The sequence below is a fragment of the Saprolegnia parasitica genome (assembly GCF_000151545.1).
Source record: "Saprolegnia parasitica CBS 223.65 unplaced genomic scaffold supercont2.25, whole genome shotgun sequence".
Taxonomy (NCBI): domain Eukaryota; phylum Oomycota; class Saprolegniomycetes; order Saprolegniales; family Saprolegniaceae; genus Saprolegnia; species Saprolegnia parasitica.
This window is the reverse complement of record NW_012156419.1, coordinates 59,222-77,662: the sequence shown is the minus strand read 5'-3', so window position 1 is coordinate 77,662 and position 18,441 is coordinate 59,222. Positions and strand designations below refer to the sequence as shown.

Genomic DNA, 18,441 nt, shown 5'->3' with positions numbered 1-18,441 from the left:
GCGATCACACCGTCGTCGCCGGGCGGCGTCTTTTCCAGAATGATTGCGTCACACTACGCGAGGTAGAGCGCCGCGCTGGAGGCCTTGCAGAACTCGTCGACAAAGCGCATCTGGGCCTTCGCGTCAGCCTTGGACGCCAACAAGAGCGTTAAGTTGTTCGCGAAGACCATGCTCGTCAGGACCGTGTTGTCGCACTGCCGGATGACATGCCCGGGCGCGTCGTGGAGCATTTGCCTCAACAACTCGATCGAGATGACAAAGAGCAAACACGACACAGAGCAGCCTTGCTTGACGCCGCGCAACGGCTTGATCCACCGACCGCAACCGGCGCTCAGCATCGGTTGTACGACTTGCCCCTTGTACATAAACTTCGTGGAGCAGGTGCACTTGGTCGTTGAAGCTCCGGCCGCGGACACAGCCTGCTTGACTGGCCGAGATAAGCGACGGCGCCACTTCCGACAAATATTACGGGAGCGCGCACGACAAGATCTTGACCTTCACCGCCATGAGCGCAATCGAACGGTAATTGTCCGGGTCACCGCAGTCGCCTTTCTTGAGCAGCAGGACGATGTCGCTGCGGCGCTGGCGTCCGACGGTGCTGTCGTTGGTACTCAAACACAATCAGCAGGATCTCGCTGAAGATCTCTGGGCGCGACCTGGAAAAAGCCTGCGCTGAAGCCGTCAGGTCTGGGTGACTTTGTCGGGTTTATCATTAATTTGGGGGCTCGTTGCTCGGCTGTCAATTTCCTTTCGAGGAAACGCGGCACGGCGCGTCGCGTCGCACGGTTGGGCCCTTGTACTGCCGGCGGTGCCTTCATGATGGACGTCTAGTGCTCTGTGAAGATGGACGCCACGGTGTCGGCGCCAACCGTTGCCGACTGGACTGGGACCTTCATCGTCTGGGGCTTGCGGTAAAATACGTGCTACTCGTCTCACCCATGTTGGCGTGCAGGTCGAACTGCACGTCAAAATACTTTTGGGCGCAGCTCTGCCTTGGCGACGTCGTGGGCTGCCTTGACAGCTTCGACGCCTTTGGCGCTCTGGTGCGACAGCGGCATGTCCCCGAAGGTCGCGAGTCCACATTGCCCGGGCCAACTCGTCGCGGGCGTTCCAATGGCGCCGTTGGAGTCGATTCCGCATACGTCTGAGTCACCCGGCTCACATGGCCCCCATGTTGCCATCGGGTGCAGCCCGGAGCTCGTGCAGTAGGCCCTCGGCGTCGTCGCCAATGATCATGGCGACGACAGCCGGGTCCGACAGCAGCTCGCGGGGGAAACACCAAGGGCGCTTGCCGGGCGGGCGTCGGCGCTGAGCTTGACCGTGTGCGTCATGTGGTCACCGTAGCTGGCGAGCCGCATGACCTTGAGAGGACTACTATGTCAGAAGGTGGTCCCCGGCACCGAGTCCACCGTGTAACTATCGGTTACACGGACCGGCCGGAGAGCGAACGGGGTTCCAGCCGGTGACTCGGGCCCGGCCCACGATGGAAGCGTCGAGCTCCACTCGTCCTCACTCAAGGCACGAAGGCCAACCATCAAGATGGGCCACAGACGAACGTATACTAGCACGATAGGATAGGTTCGTCTAAGATCAATCACTTTGACTTTTGCACTCTTTGCAGTAACTTGCAGCATTCCAAGGCACCTTGCACGGCTAGCTATAACATACTATTCGTCTCCCAAGCCAAGGCTGTGGCGGTACGGTACAGCTGGGGTGCCATGGGCGCCCTACGGTCCACACTCGGGCTTGGCAATGGCTGAGATTGGTGCCGCTTTGTGCTACTAGTAGTACTGAACCCGGTATGCACCCAGCGACGACTGCGCGTTACGGGTACCCCAGAATAGTCTGCGCACCGCAGCATTGCGAAGGTCGGGTACAGACGTGTGTTGAGGTAGGCCAACATACTGTCAACGCTTCGCATTTGCGTCCAAAACAAAGAGTTCCTGTCAGCTCATACCGCACGGAACCTGTTTGCTTTAATTTGAAAGACACTACTCAACATATACATGTACTCGGTCGCACGGCAGGGCGGTCGCAAGCGGGCGTCCTGTCGACTGTACCCGTGTAGTATCGGTTCGTGGCAAGCCAAGCGCAAAACCATGACGAACACAAAGTAACACTAATTGCGGTGCTGACGTAAGTTTCGCGTCGTATCCGGACGCAATTTGCCTTGCCTTCACATCTCCGCTGACGACGATGGATAAGAAGCAGCCTGTGCACGAGGGGTACCTCCAATGGTTACCGCCCGCTGCCGGCGTGCTACAGGTGCAGTTTTGTCAGCTCTCCTGGTCTTCCCAGCTACGTATGTTTGCGTCCGAGTCCGCAGCCAGCCAGGGTGCAGGTGCCACAACGTACTCGGTTCGTGGCTTTTGCCAGTGGGAAGGTCTCGGGGTGTTGCCGCTGGACTCATACGGCCTGGAGCTCCAGCTCAAGGACAAGCGCTCGCTGTACGTTGCGGCTGAGAACCGGCTGGACCTCGAGCGCTGGTGCCGGGCGCTTATCGCCGTCCTTGATCCAAACTCTGAGGCCGCCAACGAGATCAAGCGCGAGCGACGCAAAGTAAAGCGCGAGATCCGCAAGCAGCACGAGAAGGAGCAAGAGATCAAGGACCGCGAGGAAGTGCGAAAGCGACTGTGGATAGCGCAGAAGAAACAAGAGCTTCTCGACCGCGAGAGAGAAATTGAAGAGATGACCCCGCTGCAGCGTAAGGACGGTCTCGGCACGCTCGACGAAGAGACAGAAAGGCTTTTGCGCGAGCGCAAGAAGCGACTTAACAAGAAGGTCGCGCAAGGTCGCGTCGGAAAGGAGGCGCAACGTCGGCGCCTCGAAATGATGGCTGGCGGCAAGTCGCTCGACACCGCTGTGCCACCCCTTCTTCCCGACGCCTTACCCCGCAAAACAAAATTCAAATTCGACCTCCCCGCGCCGGGCCAGTGTACAATAGCTGACAGCTATTTGGTTGGTTTCGCTCACAAATTGGCGCCGTAGATTTCGTGTCCACAAAAGACCCGAAGCCCCTGCGGGACACGTCCACGGGGTCCGTTTCGTCGCAAGACTCGGTCTTCAACGATGACGATGCGTCTGTGTCTGGTGTTTCTGAAGACAGCGTTGTCGTCACAAGCAAGCCACGCGGCGGGTTCGTTCCACCGCCACCCCCACCACCGCAGCAAACGCCGACGTCTACAGCCTCCTTATCGCGGCCGACCAATCCGATGGCAGCAGCCCTCGATGCGATCAAGCGGAACCGCAAGTACAGCGTCGATAGCGAGCGACCGTCGCGTTCACGGCAGTCGCAGCTCAGTGCCGAGGGGAAGGAGCTGCTGACACGCGCGCTCTCGTCCGACAAGCTTAAACCCGAGCGCAAGGGTCTCTTCGACAGCAGCGATGATGACGACGATGAGAATCACGCGCTTGTCTTTCGCCAGTCGATCAAAGCCAACAAAATCGTGTCCACCGCAGGTACTAAATCTGTCCTCTGCTACGGCGCACTACATTGAACGGCAATCGTTTTGAATCACGACCTTCGTAGGCGACGAGGAAGACAACGAGGGGAAGTCCGCTGCAGGTGCTATCGAGCATGCGTCATCGAACTTCCCTGCCGTGCTGTCGGTGGATTACTTAGCAAGCGCCGTTGAGACGCGCAGTGGGAAGGCCGTGGCCATCTACACGTTTGAGTTTCGTCTCCATACATGGAGCCGACGTCTCGGGCTGGCATTCCATGAGCTTGAAGCAATGCACCAGGCGCTCAAGGTGCACAGTGCTACTTTACCCAAGTTTCCGTCCAAGCATGTGCTTCGGAACCCAACGAAACCCGACTTGATGCAGAAGCGCGCAGTTGAGATAACGCGGTATCTCCAGAGCCTCCTGGCTGTGCCCGGCCTCGTACAGCATAGCGCCTTCCATGCAGCGTTCGCGCTCCCACCCGAGTGGGCGTCAAGTCTCGTCGCTGGTGTCGTCACTGTTACAGCGCCCACCGCGGGTTGCAAAGTTCCAACGCGCGCGACGAAGACCTCCACCCGCAACCTTTTTGAGGACGCAAGCTCGGACGACGACGAAGCATCCATTGTTTCCGTTGAAACTCCGGAGCCTGTCTTTACCGCGACCAAGACAAAGCGGCCAACGTCGCAGCGATCGGAGCTGCCAGTCACACAACCACCGCAGCGTTGGCCGTCGCACCGCGAATTCTTTGTATCGTCGCCAACTGCTCCATCGACTACACCCTTGCCGCCGCCACCTCGTCCAAGCCCATTTGGTGGTGCCGGACGCGGGGATCTTCTTGCTGCCATCCGAAAGGGCGCACAACTCAAGTCCGTCGACGGAAACGAATCACTGACGCCCATCGTGGCCCGCGCTGCCCCATTGCCGCGTCCCGTTCGCGCACACCCAACGCCGCCTCCCGTAGCTCCGCGCCCGCCACTCGCAACAGCCCCGAGCATCCATGACAGCATCGCGCATGCCATGGCAAGCCGCCTCAATGTGACCCAGTACGACGACGATGACGATGGTGACTCGGATTGGGACGATTAACATGTAAGCCAACGCGTTTTTTAGTTTTACGTTGTTGTTGAAGTGAGTCTATTGAGATATGATTGTTACTACCTGTCAACAACTATAAACTCCGAGAAGTGGTGTGCTGAGCCTCTCAGAATCTATGTCGGGGAAAGAAATTGCCTCACAGCCGTCAGTCGCCGCGCGGCGCGCGGCGACCAAGGGAGGGTATCGTGGGAATAGAGCCGGGGGCCCTTTCTGGGTGTGTTGCCTAGTCGAGCACGACAAGGACGAGGGAGCGCATCTGCACAGCGTGCGGGCGGAGGCAAGGGCGGCAGGGACTTCCGATGGCAGCGGCCGACGGTCGCGGCCATCCTGACGTCGCGGGTCTTCGCATTTTTAGTTTTACGTCACCGCGGGCTGAAGATTTTGTATGGGATCTGTTTTTTCGGGATAAAAAAACACAATTCACGTTTCGAGTTGGTGGAGAAGCATGCTGCGGCGGATGATGAGCTCAGGTGTCGGCCGGCGACCGCTGCCCGCACGCCGACCCGCGTCCGCGTCCCGGCGTAAGACCGAAAAGCGTGACGCGCTCGAGGTTGCGCCGGAGGCGCCTGCGCCTGCTGAGTACTCTCAAGCGCCAGCAGAGATACCACGACCACCAACGATGGGCCAAGAACTCAAGTCGGTACGGATGGTCGTAGCGTTTACAGTGGAGTTGATATTATGCGATTCTAGAGCTTTCTCTGGGGCATTGGTATGGCTTTCGGATTCTCAATGCTGGGTGTTGTCGCCCGCGTCTTCATGGAGGAAGCGCCCAATGACGAGCCGTTGCATACGAGTAGTACGATGTAGGTGCACATATAATCGGTCGACAGATACATTGACTTTACTGCCGACAAGCTATGCGTGTGTATTTCACTTGCTCTCGCACGCATGCTGGGCTAGATGCATGTCGTGATGACACCATTTTCCTGAGCGCAGTGGACGAGCATCGTGGGCGGCAGGTTGACTGTGATAGCGTCCATCGCCGCGAGGACCGCGTCCATGCTCGTTGCAAGCCCTTGTGAGGGCAGTGCGAGTAGGACAAGACCCGCATTGCTCGAGTGCGCTAGGAGGACGTGCTGTAAGTCTTGCGTGGGGCCGCGGGGCAGCACTATCGCGTTTTCGGGCCGGACATCAATGCGCAAGTCGTCAGCAAGGTCCAAAAGTGCCTGTTGGCTGTCGTCACCACCGACGCGCAGGAGGCGGATCGATGCCCGCTTCCACGGCGCGGCTGCCTTGAGCACATGCGCGAGTTGCAGCATGAGTGTAACGTGCTGCAGTGCGTCGTCCGTCATAAGCCAAACGTCAATCGTCATGGCACACGGTGCCTTATCGCTGAGTAGCGAAAGTCGGTCGCCGTGGCGCAGGACCACCACATTCTTCTGCAAGACGAGTGCGTCTGACGTGACGGCGGCGAGGTCCGGTCCCTACACCACTGGCGCGCTAAAATGTGCTGAAGTGCTGCATATGTACCAGTGTCCAGTCCAACACGAGTGTGTTGACGTCCATGCCGCCGAGACCGCCAAGCTGCAGAAGGCTGCGGTATCCGTCCCGCAACGACGGGGCAACAAGCACCTATTCCTTGCACGATAAGAGAGAAGCGAACGGAGCAGTCGAAGGTACCCGTGGAATTGCCTTGATGTGGTGCGTCTCGAGGTATGCGAGCCATTGCATGTACTTGTTCCGGGTCGTCGCGACAGTTGATATGGTGACGGTACCAAGAACAACGTCACCCACGAGGTAGAGGCCGCCTTTTTTTAGCCAATTGCAAAAAAAGACACTGTGCGCTGACATACTGGCGGGCACGTGCAGAAGGGACGGCCGCCAGTATTTGCAGTGGTCTTTTCGGCTATCCAGCCGCAGTAAATACTTGCGTACCTGGTGGTATAAGAGAGCTTGCGAGAGGCTACCCCAGCCAACGCCGGCCGACGGGGACACAATGTAGAGGTAGCCAAAAAGGACGCTCAGCACGAGTAGCGTTTCGGCCGCGTATAGCGCGTTCAGATAGACCATGACTCCAAGGTTCAAGGCGACACCCGCAAGAGAGAGCGGCCACGCGCTACCACGGAATGTCGGTCGGAAGTTGGGTACGCCAGAGATCTGCAGCGCAAAGGCCGTAAAGTTTACGGCAGCGTACGCGAGGCAAAAGAAGGACGTGCAAATAGGAGCGAGCACGTCGAGGTCGCCGACCAAAATGAAGAGAAACGAGAGAAGTGTCGTGCAGAGCACTGCGGCTTGAGGCTCATCGCCGACGGCCGAGCCTTGTTTGAGCCAGCGCATACCTAACGCATGTGCCACCCGTTAATCTGTCAAGATGGAGACGGAAAAACCTGGAAAGAGCGAATCGCGGGCGATTGCCTGAAGAATGCGCGAGGCGCCAAAGAGTGCACCGAGCCCGGACGTGTAGCACGATACGAGAAGCCCCGTGACGACGACAAGCGGCGAGGCACTGACTTCTTGAAAAAAAGTATAGTTGGTTCGCAACGTCGCGCCAGGAAACGAGCTCCCGAAGAGAAGAATAAGCGAGATGTAGATGACACACGCCGTTCCAATCGCTGCCAAGCTGCCAACAGGGATGCTTTTGCCTACATCAACGCACATTATGAACGTATTTGTAATGTCGAGGTCCTACCAGGATGCTTGAGGTCACCCGATAGGTTGAGACCTTCCATGAATCCAGTCGCGAGCGGGAACACGACAGCTACGTAGCGTCACCGTGTCTGTCATGGGACATGATTTTGGGGCTGAACAATACCAAAGACAGCGCCAAAGTTGCACGTTTGACCGAGCCCACAAGCATCGCGCTCATTTGTGTAGTTGGCATACAGATTGTCCCGCATCGTGTTCATCGATGGACCCGTGACTTGCCCGCCGCTTGCCAAGGTATGGGGCTTTGCAAGGCAAATTTCCACCTAGCAGGCCACAGTTCTCATCACTGATGACGATGGTAGATGGTAGAGGCATCGTACCGCGCCATAGGCAATACAGGCAAACTGAACGACAAAGAGGTACTGATTAACCTTGGCGAATGCATGCGCGCCGAGGAGGGCGATCGCTGCCACCGAAAGCAGTGCAATGGCAGCGATAGAAATGATGACGTGGTGCTTTTCCCACGTAGCATGCACAAGCCACGTCTGTTGCACTTCTTCTGCGAGGCCGACCAGGTACATGGCTACGCCGGATGCATACAAAATGTAGAATTGCAGCCCGATGGCGCCGCCAAACTCGGGTCCCAGCGATCGACTAGACACATGTAAATATCCCTCACACTCGCATGCTCGGATGGTAGAACCTGATGAGATAGTACGAGCCGCCACCGCGCATGCTGCCGTTGCTCGCAATCGCGCTCGCCGCAAGGACAGTGAGCACCGCCTGCGCCTCGGCGATGACGAAAATACCAAGCATACCGAGTACACCCGCTTGACCGATTGCCCAGCCGAGGCGCAGGAACAAGATGACGCCGATGATGTTGAGGAGGCAGGGCACGTAGACACCCTACCCAACGTCACTATTCGTCGAGAGGGGCGTCATAGCACATACATTGAAGGTGCCGAGACGGTTCGGCGTCGCGCTGCTCACGGGCAAGAACGGCGTGTACGCGTGGGAATGCTCGTCGGCGTCCAGCGAGAAGCTGCGGATTCGCTGTCCTTCCATATCTTTCCCCGTCCAAATCGGAAATGCTTCTTGCCAGCTGCAGATCTTTCTTCGTCCTCGCTCACTGGCTGGTCGGCGGCCAATCCAAGCATCCGACCTGAGATGGGTGCGCATTAAACCTCTCTGATTGGCTTGTTTCCCACAAATAAAAGCACTTAAATTCTCTAGGTTAGTGTCTATTTGGCCAACAGCACGTCCATTTCGTCCTTCTGGCGCTTCCGGTCCCGAGCGGCGAGTACCTCGTCCATGTTCAGCTCCGTGCCGTCGCTTGCGACGACAGGATCCAGTAGCGTCTTGCGAAACCATGTCGAGAGCCGACCGAAAGAGTCGTTGCGACCGCGCAGCTCGAGGCCGTCAGCCGACAGAACGAGCGGCTTGGCATCACACTTGCCAGGCTTCACCTGGCGGTTCGGTAGGGGGATTGTCTCGGGGAAATTCTGCGTCTCCGTGTCATAGCCAAATTGGCGTAGTAGTGGCCGCGCTGTTGTCAACAAATGCTGAAACTGGCTTGGCGAGTAATGCCGAAAGGACGCGCCGATTTTGCCACTGCGTGGCTTGTACGGCCCCGCGTCGTCTGCAGCGATGACGGATGTGATTCGCTCGCCCCACTCTGTTTCCTATACGATATTGAGCATCAATTACGTCGTGCCCTTCAGTCATCAACACCGCAAGTCACGTCGTACCCAAAGCGAGTCCTTGGGCTCTTTTCCCAGAATGAACTTGCACACTCGGTGTAGCGACTCCCGCCTAGCGTCCATCAAGGCGTCATGAGCCGATATAAGAATTGAGTCACGGCTTTGTGCAACCTACCGATTGACCATGAGGTCCTCGTAGCGCACGACCATGATCGGTATGTCGACGCGCGTTGTCCAATACTGGTGAAACCGGATCCAAACTTGGATCTCGTTTTGGATCATCTTGTCCCAGCGCTCCGCGAAGCGATCGTATTGGGAGTCGTGGACGCTCTTGTTGTGGCTGTTGGTCAACGTCATGTTGAAGTACGAGTTGATTGCGTCCCAAGGATTGCGCACGACAAGAATTGCCTTGTGCACAGCCACGGGCTTATAGCCAGATCGTTCAGGGTAATGAGACTTGACGAACCACACGGACTCGTCGACGACGCCCTGCGTTTGCATAAGTTGACGCAGGGGAATATAGTTTTGGTACCTCGCCCTTCATGCCATAGTTTTGGAGCTCAACGCTCAAGCTGCGGTCGGGCTGGGTGTCGCAGCCCGTATAGATGCCTGTGACGCTCTCGAGAAGACCGCGCATAAGCGAGTTGCCAGACCGTGGGTAGCTCACGATCGCAATATGCTCGCCGTCTTTCTCGCCGTCGGTCAGCCACCGCTTCTCCGTCGTCGCGTCCATCTTGCGAAATGGTGATAGGACACTGCGCTCTGATTGGTCCGTTAAATCACTCACACCATTCACGATTTCAGACTTCAAAATACTGTTAGCACAGCATAGCAGCTGGTGGAACTGGTGGTCCTCCGTTGTCGGGTTTTCGCCACTTGTCAAATAGGTTGACATTTGCCGTTTGAGTGCTAGCAGTAGAAACGTAGGCAGTTGGCTTCATCAATTTAGTCGGTGCGACTTGAACCATTCGCATTTGTCTTGATAATGAAGCGACATCGAAGGAGGAGAGGATTAAAGCCCCTCTGCTCGCTAAGCAACCGGCCTCTCGCTATCTCTTGTATGAAGTACTTTCATTTAAGGGACGTAGAGTTTCGGACATTTCACATATCTTTAGCGTTCTCTACGTCTGTAGTAAACCACTGCAATGGCCCGCATAACACTGCGGCAGGTGATTGCGACTTACTCCGTCGATTGCACACAGGCCTAGACAGCAGAGACTATAGGGTGGCACAGTTGTGCGTGGATCCGCGATGCTTCCCTACGTGTTTCCACGGTACCGGTTCTAGCACGGTTAACCACGCGAGTGCAAACAGGCGCCGGCTTCAAGCACGGGATAAGCGAGGAGGGATAAGCGAGGAGAGTACTGGGAGGAAAAGGCGGGTGTGCACTCACCTATCCACCCCTGTGCGGTGCACTTACCACCGCGAAGGGATCGTGGCAACGCAAGAGGCGAAACCGCTGGTACCAACGAACTGTAAATGTGGAGAAACCGATCTTGGGGCCGTTGAACGGTGGGCGTTTGTCGTAAAAGTAGAACGCAGATCTATTCCAGCATCAGCTTGAGATTTTGCGATGCGCGTCCGTTGCGTGACTCTTCTTGTCTGGCTTCGTGTCTTGACTGCAGTGGCTGATGAAGCTGCAGTCGGTATTGAAGGCGGTGTCGTGCCCGCATCGGCGTGTGTTTCTTTGCCGGAAGACATCGCTCAGATCGCGTCGCTCACCGACCGACTCGCAACCACCCAGAGCGCCGTGACCGCCTGTGAGACCGCGTCGGATCTTCATATGGAAGAAATCAAAGATCTCACGGCCAAAGGTGAGCTTTTCTCTTTCTCGTCGCGAATGTATAAGAGATGGGCCACTTTAGTCAAGCGGGCCGATGAGTTGGCCCAAATGGCCGAGACGAAGCTCTTGGAAGAGGCGCGTACATGTGTGAAGGCTCAGCAAGCACTCACCGAGTACAAACGACAGCACATTGCAGCTCTCGCACAGGAAGTTGAGAGACGTGAGAGCGTGGAAAAAGAGGTCAGCGTTCACAAGGCCGCGCAGGCTACCATGTCAGCCGAGCTGCGCGAGCACCAAGAAGCCGTCGATCTGCTGAAGTCAGAACTCGCAAGAGAGATTGCACGTGGCCTCTCTCTGCAACAAGATGTCATTAAATATCGCGACGACGTCGGCGAGATGCTAGCCTCCTACGAGCATCTTGTACGTGTGTCATCAGTCTATACTTCCTGACACATGTGGGTTCGTAGAAAGACGAGCACAAGGCGTTAAGTGCGGTCCACAACGAAGCACTTGATCACCTTGCCCATCCACTGCTCGCAGACTACCTAGCAGCGCGCAGCAACGACCTTGGCGAGATGCGTCCAGAGCTCAAAGCTGCGCTTGCCAAGGCCCGCTCCGTCATTCGCGTGCCTGAAGACGTCGCTGCCGCTGTTGCTCAAGGCAAGAACGCGCTACTACAGTCACACGAAAACATTCGCTCCAACGTCGCGCCGATCGTCGGTGACTCGCATGCGACATCTGCAACCGTCGTCGTCGTTGGCGTGCTCATGGCACCACCTATATACGTCGTCGCGATTTTTGTCCGCAGCCTCCAGCGTCGCATCCAAGCGCAACACGTCGTCCTTGTCCTCAATTTCCTCGCCATGTGCTTCTTTGGGGCTGTTGGTGCGTCGTCCGTCGTGCTTGATACGGACGTTTTTCGCAGTCTCCAGACGAGCAGCCCCAGCGGCTACATCCTCTTGCAGCTCCTAATGCTTGGATTCTTCCTTGTGCACTCTGGCACAAGTGTCCTCTTCCTCTTTTGCGCAGCACCGATCAAGGTTCAAGTTGCGGGTGCCGTGCACGTCTTGGTCTCCCTGGGTGTCGTCGTGCACTATTATGAGCACATTTGGGCCAAGGCAATGCTGGATATGGACCACCCGGTGCACGCTGGTACATTCTTTGCCTACGCCTTTGTGTACCTCCTTGGTCTCGGACCAGCACTTCTTGCTGCGGCTTACGAGAAGGTGCGCGACGCCAAGCGGTCCTAGTTCGTAGCATACCAGTAGTTGTCTTGCAGCTAAAATATAATCCAACTACCGGTACTTGAGCCGCAACCCACGAAAAATGTCAACGAAGATCCGGGCAACATAGAGTCGCATATAGCTGTCGCTTGCCCCGCCGTGCGGTGGAGGGAGTCTCGTCCCACGAGGAAATGAGCCTACCACCAAGGCATTGATAGTACGGTCATACAGTGCAATGGATTCAAGACTATGTGCTGCAGGATTTCAAAGTGCGTCATTTCAGGCCCCGTTTTCTGGCAGCTTCTCTAGATGGCCATCTCCATCTTGATCGTCTTCTGGGGTGTGTAGCCTTCAATCGTAAAATCATCGAAAGTGAACTTGTCGATGTCCATCTTGGCTGGGTTAATCTTGAGCATCGGGAACGGAGAGGGCGTCCGCTTCAATTGCTCTTGGAGCGGCTCGACGTGGTTAGAGTACACGTGTGCGTCGCCAATCACGTGGATAAAGTCACCAGCTTTCAAGCCGCACACCTGCGCAATCATGCGCGTCAAGAGTGCGTAGCTCGCAATATTAAAGGGTACGCCGAGACCCATGTCAGCCGATCGCTGGTACATCTAAAAACACTATTTTGAACCCCACAATGACAAGGCATCGCATACTGCACCTGGCATGAAAGCTCACCGTTTGCGACGTAAAACTGGCAAAACATGTGACACGGCGGCAGTGCCATGAGCCCCAGGTCTGTCGTCTATATGAGCAAAAATGCAACAAAGAATGCACACACCCGATGGGTTCCACGCCGAGAGGAGAATCCGGCGGTCGTTCGGTGAGTGCTTGATCTTGTGGATGACGTCCGCGAGCTGATCGACACCTTGACCCGTGTAGTCGGTGTACATGTCGACGTACTTGGCACCAAAGTGGCGCCACTGAAAGCCGTAGACAGGCCCAAGATCACCAGCTTCGCGGTGTGTGAGACCGAGCCTACGCGACGGCGTTGAGGAACATTAATACACAAATATGCTGCCACGTGCTTGTCAAGGAACTCGCGCGAGCCGTTGCCGTCCCAAATCTTGATGCCCTTGTCCTGCAGGGTCTTGGCATTCGTGTCGCCGCTGATGAACCAAAGCAGCTCCTCAGCGACACCTTTCCAGAAGACGCGTTTCGTTGTCAGTAAGGGAAATACGTCGTGGCGCAAACTGAAGCGCATCTACAACCACTCGAGGTGAGACTTTGAGCGACGTCAACCAAGGAGAGACACCTGTGCGCCAAAGAGCGAGATCGTGCCCGTGCCTGTGCGGTCGCCCTTGTGCACACCTTCGTCGAGAATCTTTTGAATGAGCTCGAGATACTGCAGCTCCTCGTGCTTGCGGTCTAGCTGGATGTACTGAAACGAAATGTCCTTCTCAATTTGAACCGGCGACACCGACGTTTCAGCAAAGCCGCACGATGCAAGCGACTTGGGGAAGAACGCATCGCACTCGTACTCGCCATCAACTAGCGTGAGGTACGCACGTGTGCAGCGCGGGTGCTGTGCGGCTTCTTCATACAAACTCTGGCCGCCGATGATGAAAACATGCTCGACGCCAGTGAGAGCGCCGAGAGCTTCGTCAAGGTTCCCGGCGGCAAGAACTCCTGTCTGCGCTGAGAGCGCTGCGCGGACTGCGGGGTTGCGCGAGAGCACGACGTTGACGCGCCCAGGCAGGGGGCGGTGCTTAAGTGGCAGCGACTCCCAAGTTTTGCGGCCCATCACGACGGCGTTCTGCTTGGTTGCGTCGGCCGTCGACGTCGTAAGCTCACGAAAGCGCTTGAGGTCGCCCGCGAGGCGCCACGGCAGCTGGCCCTTGATGCCGATGCCGTTTGTGGCCCGCGCGACAGCAACGATCATGCTTAGCTCCACCATGACCGCCGATTCGAAACTGAGCCCCGCCAAGATTACCAGACGAAATCAGCCAATCAGTGCTCGGGGCGTCTAGTTGTGGTTGGCTCCAAGGTTCGTGTAACGTTAGTCCAACGTCGAGGAGCGTCAAATCGTACAACGTCGGGTCTCTCAGGGCGAATGTGTAAATTATATTGCCGCCTCAAGTGCCAATGAGCTACGAATACGTACACTACGAATTCACTGGCCATGGATCAAATTTCCCTGAACTACTATGAAGTTCTCTGGTGTTCTACAATGTAGTACTAGTAAGCTTATGCTAATTTCAGGCATTAACGTTGGGTATTAATACAACGCAGTATCGCAACGCAGGGTCCACCAAAGGAATCTGAACGCGCTTTTTGATTTTCTGTCCAATTTTTCATAATTGCCGCAGGCGGATTATCCGGCTACGTTACAGTAGTGTAGCCCGGCTAACCCTCCCAGACCTAACGAAATGAAGAGACGCTCAAGGGCCAAGGTAATTTTAGATTATCATGGACACCAACTCGACGTCAGCGACGCACATGCTGCGGCATATTGTGCTGGACCAAAAGGCTGCGCGCCAACCGCGCAAGGTCATGCAGCGGGTACACCAACCTTCTCTCTATTGCCTTGACCGCAGCGTGTAGCGTAACCAAAACAGACGCTAGCGCCACTTGAGAAGACCAAGCGGCTGCCTCTAACACTAGAGGGCATTCACAAACGCATGCACGACCCTATTTCGCTACAATGGCTTGTCGATGACTTTATCGAGTCTGCGGGTGAAGGTCTCGAGAGCCGTGTCGAGCTCTTTGTTCGCGCTGGGCTTCCCATCGACCGCACCCACACGGTACATTGGCGGGCAGCTTTGCCGCGCGCGCTAATGGCAAAACCTTGACGATCGGGATGTAGGTGCTAGGATACACAGCGATGCATGCAGCTGCCAGCCAACCTGACGGCCGTATCATGGCGCGCCTTATCCGCGCAGGTGCCGATGTAAACGTCCCGGCCACGGTATTGCGCCGCTCTTGTACCTCCATCATTTCTTTGCAGACGCAATCAACCCCATTGCACACGGCCGTCATGTTCGGCAACCAGACGTGTGTGGAGCAGCTCTTACGTCACGACGCCGCGAAACGTCCCGGCCACGTGTGTTTTGTTGATATGCTATGTTTTAACCTCGTTCCGTTAGGACCGCATGCTGCCGTACGATGTCGTTCAAGAGTTTCCTTCCGAAGCGATCCAAACGTTGCTTCAAGGTTTGGTTCACACTAGAGCAGACTGAGTCCAGAGTAAACGAAATGTGTTGCTAACTAGGGGCCCCGCCTCCCCCAGCGCGGTTGGCGTGTGTCTTGAGCGAGCCTTCAAACTTGCACTTGAGCTGGGAGCCCGGTGTCGTGCCAGCCCGACGATCAACAACCATGCCCGCGCCAATACTGCAGTATAAAGTTCAGTGGAAGCTCGAGACTGCGATTGAGCCAAGCAGCACTGTCTGCAGCGGGACCAACTTCGTCGTGAAGAACCTTGTGCCCGCCACCTTATACGTTATTACGGTGCAAGCTGGCAACGCTGCCGGATGGAGCCGTGACAGTTCCACCTCTTCGCGACAACTGCACGTACGACGCAGTGTCACCTCCAAAACCACAGCATTTATTGATGTTTTGCAGCGTCCGTACCTACAGCTCCCAAAGCCCCACGTGTGACAAGTGTAGCCGACAAATTCATCAAAGTCAACGCCCCGTTTCCTGTAAGTGGACTGACATTTGTTGTTAAAACGTAGATGCTACTACCTGTGCCTGAACCCAATGGATTGGAAATTCAAAAGCTTGCTGTGCTCGTTCAACGCACGGGCTCTATCAACCTTAGCACGACAGATGCTTTCGTAAATCTCTGCCTCACATTGAGTTGTCACCAAACGTCGAGCTCGTATAGATGTCTCTCATGGACGTCAAAGCGGTAGACGGCGCGTGGACGCAGCTCTGGGTTGGCGACCCAACGAAGCTAGATCTTAAAAGCGACGGATTCCTCGAGTTCGTTGCATCAGGGCTCACGCCAGGATGCGTCTATTTTTTTCGCTTGAAGGCAGCCAACGCGTCAGGATGGTCGGACGCTGGCGACGTAAGCGATGGGATTTGCACAAATGGTATGATCATCCACTCTTATCGTTGAGACGAGACATCGGCTAGACGCGCCCAAAATGGTTGAAAGGTCGTCAACGTCGCTGACATTAATATGGCCCAAGCCCTACTCGCCGTATGGCATCGACATGTACGAGCTTTCGTACCGGTTCGTGGGTGCGCAGGACTGGCTCCTGGTATCATCTACCATCCACGGCCAGCGCTACTGCGTACAAGGCCTCGTGCCCGCGACCGCGTTCCAATTTCAAGTGCGCCCACACTATGCTTTTGTACCCCTTGGTGAACCATCATGGGAAACCCTCGCCAACTGCGCAATCAGCCCGGTTTTTTACACCGAGGGTAGCTTGAGCCAAAATTTCTCTTCACTCATTAGCTCATAGGTGCTGCGCCCGAGGGCCCCGTCGATGTCACGATGCTCGCGCGATCTCAGACAACAATGGACATAACGTGGTCTGCACCGCGCTGCAATGGCTTTGTCGTGCTCACGTACGAGCTTCAGCGCCAAGAGATGCGCGAGCGCGTCGCGTCAAGTCTACTTTCGGGTGCCGAAGTGGACCATACAGCACCCTGGATCACTGTGTCGAACTCGATCCCGGTTGAGTTTTCGTCCGTGCACGTCCCGGATCTTGCCGTGGGGACGCCCTATAGTTTTCGCATCCGGGCGAGAAATGCTCTCGGATGGGGTGAGTATGGAGCACCATCACTGGCCTTTTGGACGCACGGTACATCCACTTTGTGGTAACAAAGTCACATTACGCTAAACGTCATAGCGTTCTTGCCGCCGACGCCTCCAGTTGCCGTCGCCAAGACATCGTACTCGCTAACGCTTACGTGGATGGACCAAGTGGACGTGAATAGCCGCCATGATATGAAAGAGCACTTTGAGGTGCACATGTGCCCGCTTCCGACGTATAGTCCGCTTGACCAGCTTGGCACCGGCACCGCCACGAGAGGAGCGTGGGCGCTCGTGGACGACAGGCTCCCCAGCCGAACGTGCGTCGTCCCCAACCTCTCAGCGCTGTCGTGGTATTGCTTTCGCGTTCGCGCGTGGGTTCGACACCGCGGTTGGACCGAATTCAGCCCCGAGAGTCAACCGATCCAGACATTGCGCCGAATGTGAGACACATTCACTAGACACTGAAAGAAATATGTACACACCGCGTTTACATTTCTCCAGATTTAAGATGTCTTAGTCTTATGTGACGAGAAGGCTAGCGAGACGCCCGAACAAAAGGTCGTGCGGCTTGAAAAAGCACACAAGGTCAAAGCGAATGCCCGCATGACAGGTGATGGCGAGCACAAATTCCTTGCCGGCCGGATTCTAGCCGAAACAGCAATCGACGAAGCCACCGTCGACAATATCGCCGCGGCCCAGAACTTTACCAGGCACCCAAAACTGGCGATCGCGGCCTTTCATCTCTGCTCGGGCAGCCCTGACGCTCATGTGTGCAACGACGAGACGCTCAACGGCCCCGGTGGTCGCGCAGCTTGCGAACGCATCTTGCGAGGTGTTGGGGATGCAGTTGGCCCAGGCAAGCTTTGATCGCAAACGGTTTTGTGATTTAGCTTCACGTCATAACACGCTGTGTGCACTAATTGGTGTGAGGTGGTTTTATTCGTTCCAAGCAAGCACAACAAAAAACTAAACGCCATATATTTAGCCTTGATGGAGTTTGCTGCCATGACTCGGACGGAGCAGAAGGCGATGCTGAAGGCATGGAACGCAAAAGCGGCACGAATGAAGGAGCCAAAAACATCATCCAACTCACCCATCAACACTACAGGGATGCAAGAAGTACTAAAACAAGCCACAGTACCCAGTGATTCGCTCACGTCTGTGGCTGCGATTCAAGCTTCGTACCGTGGTCGCCAGCGTGTGCATGAGATCGCGTCCGAGGCGCTCGTCAAACGAACCAACCAATACAGAAAGTGGCTGCTACTCAAGGAGGAGAATCGACTAAAGCGCACCCCGATCAAGACCATCAGCAGCACCGAGTCGGCTCACGACGATAAACTGGACACGACGCCAAAAGAAAGCGTTGTCGAGGATACCCCCGGCGACACATCTTTGGAGGGCACCATATCACAGCAGTTCGGCTATGCTCAGTTCGCGCGAGAGGCCGGCTTCAAAGACCATCTCATCGCGACCGTTCGGTCCGATTTGGTCACGGGCAAAGTCGTCCAGTTGAGTATCGACATGGACAAGACTGGAGACTCGCTTTCAGATGCGCGACTTGTGCTCCAGCAAGTGTGCGTTGCGAGCCTGCTTTACTGTGACCGCAACCAAGATATGGTCCCCCGCGTCATCGGCAGCGTTGTGTCGATTTCGCTGACGCCCAAGCTATCACGCGATTAGCTCCTCCCACATTTGCGAGTGCTGTGCGAGATATTGCCTTTTACCTACGGTTTTGAAGGATGGCGAATGCGACTGCGATATGTATGATATAATGCATCGGAAATGACTCGTGCGTGACATTTTTTCGTTCTCCGATCCGCCACAGCCTTGCTGTGGTGCATGAGTAGTGAGTGGACAAATTCTGCGTTTTTCCAGCCGTTCCGCAAGCGAAACCAACCGTAG

At 56.0% G+C, this 18,441-nt stretch overlaps 10 protein-coding genes across 10 annotated transcripts; 7 read left to right on the top strand and 3 right to left on the bottom strand.

Moving 5' to 3' along the window:
- Window positions 1-2,304: 2,304 nt before the first annotated feature.
- SPRG_20204 (hypothetical protein) lies at window positions 2,305-4,031 on the top strand (the record flags this gene model as incomplete). The annotated part of the gene is made up of 5 exons (XM_012345804.1): window positions 2,305-2,935; window positions 2,989-3,459; window positions 3,530-3,565; window positions 3,623-3,932; window positions 3,989-4,031. The coding sequence occupies 5 exons, from the start codon at window positions 2,305-2,307 to the stop codon at window positions 4,029-4,031; spliced, it is 1,491 nt and encodes a 496-aa protein (XP_012201194.1).
- Window positions 4,032-4,981: 950 nt separating this feature from the next.
- SPRG_20202 (hypothetical protein) lies at window positions 4,982-5,343 on the top strand (the record flags this gene model as incomplete). The annotated part of the gene is made up of 2 exons (XM_012345803.1): window positions 4,982-5,176; window positions 5,227-5,343. 2 exons carry the CDS (start codon window positions 4,982-4,984, stop codon window positions 5,341-5,343), a joined length of 312 nt encoding a protein of 103 aa, XP_012201193.1.
- An 89-nt stretch (window positions 5,344-5,432) lies between these two features.
- Window positions 5,433-8,187, bottom strand: SPRG_20201 (hypothetical protein; the record flags this gene model as incomplete). The annotated part of the gene is made up of 9 exons (XM_012345802.1): window positions 5,433-5,960; window positions 6,007-6,108; window positions 6,157-6,815; window positions 6,864-7,118; window positions 7,166-7,234; window positions 7,289-7,445; window positions 7,503-7,776; window positions 7,826-8,028; window positions 8,074-8,187. The coding sequence occupies 9 exons, from the start codon at window positions 8,185-8,187 to the stop codon at window positions 5,433-5,435; spliced, it is 2,361 nt and encodes a 786-aa protein (XP_012201192.1).
- Window positions 8,188-8,363: 176 nt separating this feature from the next.
- SPRG_20200 (hypothetical protein) lies at window positions 8,364-9,555 on the bottom strand (the record flags this gene model as incomplete). Its single annotated transcript, XM_012345801.1, has 4 exons — window positions 8,364-8,804; window positions 8,871-8,934; window positions 8,998-9,311; window positions 9,355-9,555. 4 exons carry the CDS (start codon window positions 9,553-9,555, stop codon window positions 8,364-8,366), a joined length of 1,020 nt encoding a protein of 339 aa, XP_012201191.1.
- Window positions 9,556-10,453: 898 nt separating this feature from the next.
- SPRG_20199 (hypothetical protein) lies at window positions 10,454-11,855 on the top strand (the record flags this gene model as incomplete). The annotated part of the gene is made up of 5 exons (XM_012345800.1): window positions 10,454-10,468; window positions 10,531-10,636; window positions 10,688-11,025; window positions 11,073-11,094; window positions 11,146-11,855. The coding sequence occupies 5 exons, from the start codon at window positions 10,454-10,456 to the stop codon at window positions 11,853-11,855; spliced, it is 1,191 nt and encodes a 396-aa protein (XP_012201190.1).
- A 185-nt stretch (window positions 11,856-12,040) lies between these two features.
- Window positions 12,041-13,735, bottom strand: SPRG_06761 (bifunctional dihydrofolate reductase-thymidylate synthase 2). Its single transcript, XM_012345767.1, has 5 exons — window positions 13,087-13,735; window positions 12,860-13,035; window positions 12,613-12,809; window positions 12,493-12,569; window positions 12,041-12,442 (listed from the first exon to the last, which is right to left on the bottom strand). The coding sequence occupies exons 1-5, from the start codon at window positions 13,726-13,728 to the stop codon at window positions 12,134-12,136; spliced, it is 1,401 nt and encodes a 466-aa protein (XP_012201157.1). The 5' UTR covers window positions 13,729-13,735; the 3' UTR covers window positions 12,041-12,133.
- A 717-nt stretch (window positions 13,736-14,452) lies between these two features.
- On the top strand, window positions 14,453-15,155 carry SPRG_20198 (hypothetical protein; the record flags this gene model as incomplete). The annotated part of the gene is made up of 5 exons (XM_012345799.1): window positions 14,453-14,575; window positions 14,638-14,739; window positions 14,779-14,874; window positions 14,918-14,984; window positions 15,043-15,155. Coding segments are annotated over 5 exons (501 nt in total), but the record flags the coding sequence as incomplete, so codon positions are not given.
- Window positions 15,156-15,505: 350 nt separating this feature from the next.
- SPRG_20197 (hypothetical protein) lies at window positions 15,506-15,747 on the top strand (the record flags this gene model as incomplete). The annotated part of the gene is made up of 2 exons (XM_012345798.1): window positions 15,506-15,607; window positions 15,658-15,747. Coding segments are annotated over 2 exons (192 nt in total), but the record flags the coding sequence as incomplete, so codon positions are not given.
- Window positions 15,748-16,371: 624 nt separating this feature from the next.
- SPRG_20195 (hypothetical protein) lies at window positions 16,372-16,983 on the top strand (the record flags this gene model as incomplete). Its single annotated transcript, XM_012345797.1, has 2 exons — window positions 16,372-16,585; window positions 16,634-16,983. The coding sequence occupies 2 exons, from the start codon at window positions 16,372-16,374 to the stop codon at window positions 16,981-16,983; spliced, it is 564 nt and encodes a 187-aa protein (XP_012201187.1).
- A 546-nt stretch (window positions 16,984-17,529) lies between these two features.
- SPRG_20194 (hypothetical protein) lies at window positions 17,530-18,219 on the top strand (the record flags this gene model as incomplete). The annotated part of the gene is made up of 1 exon (XM_012345796.1): window positions 17,530-18,219. One exon carries the CDS (start codon window positions 17,530-17,532, stop codon window positions 18,217-18,219), a length of 690 nt encoding a protein of 229 aa, XP_012201186.1.
- Window positions 18,220-18,441: the final 222 nt, after the last annotated feature.

Coding starts and splice junctions, on each gene's coding strand:
- SPRG_06761 (XM_012345767.1), bottom strand. CDS start 13,728: ATGGTGGAGCTAAGCATGATCGTTGCTGTCGCGCGGGCCACAAACGGC. Junction 12,810..12,859: donor TCGCGCGAGTTCCTTGACAA/GCACGTGGCAGC, acceptor GCCGTCGCGTAG/GCTCGGTCTCACACACCGCG. Junction 12,443..12,492: donor ACGGTGAGCTTTCATGCCAG/GTGCAGTATGCG, acceptor TAGTGTTTTTAG/ATGTACCAGCGATCGGCTGA.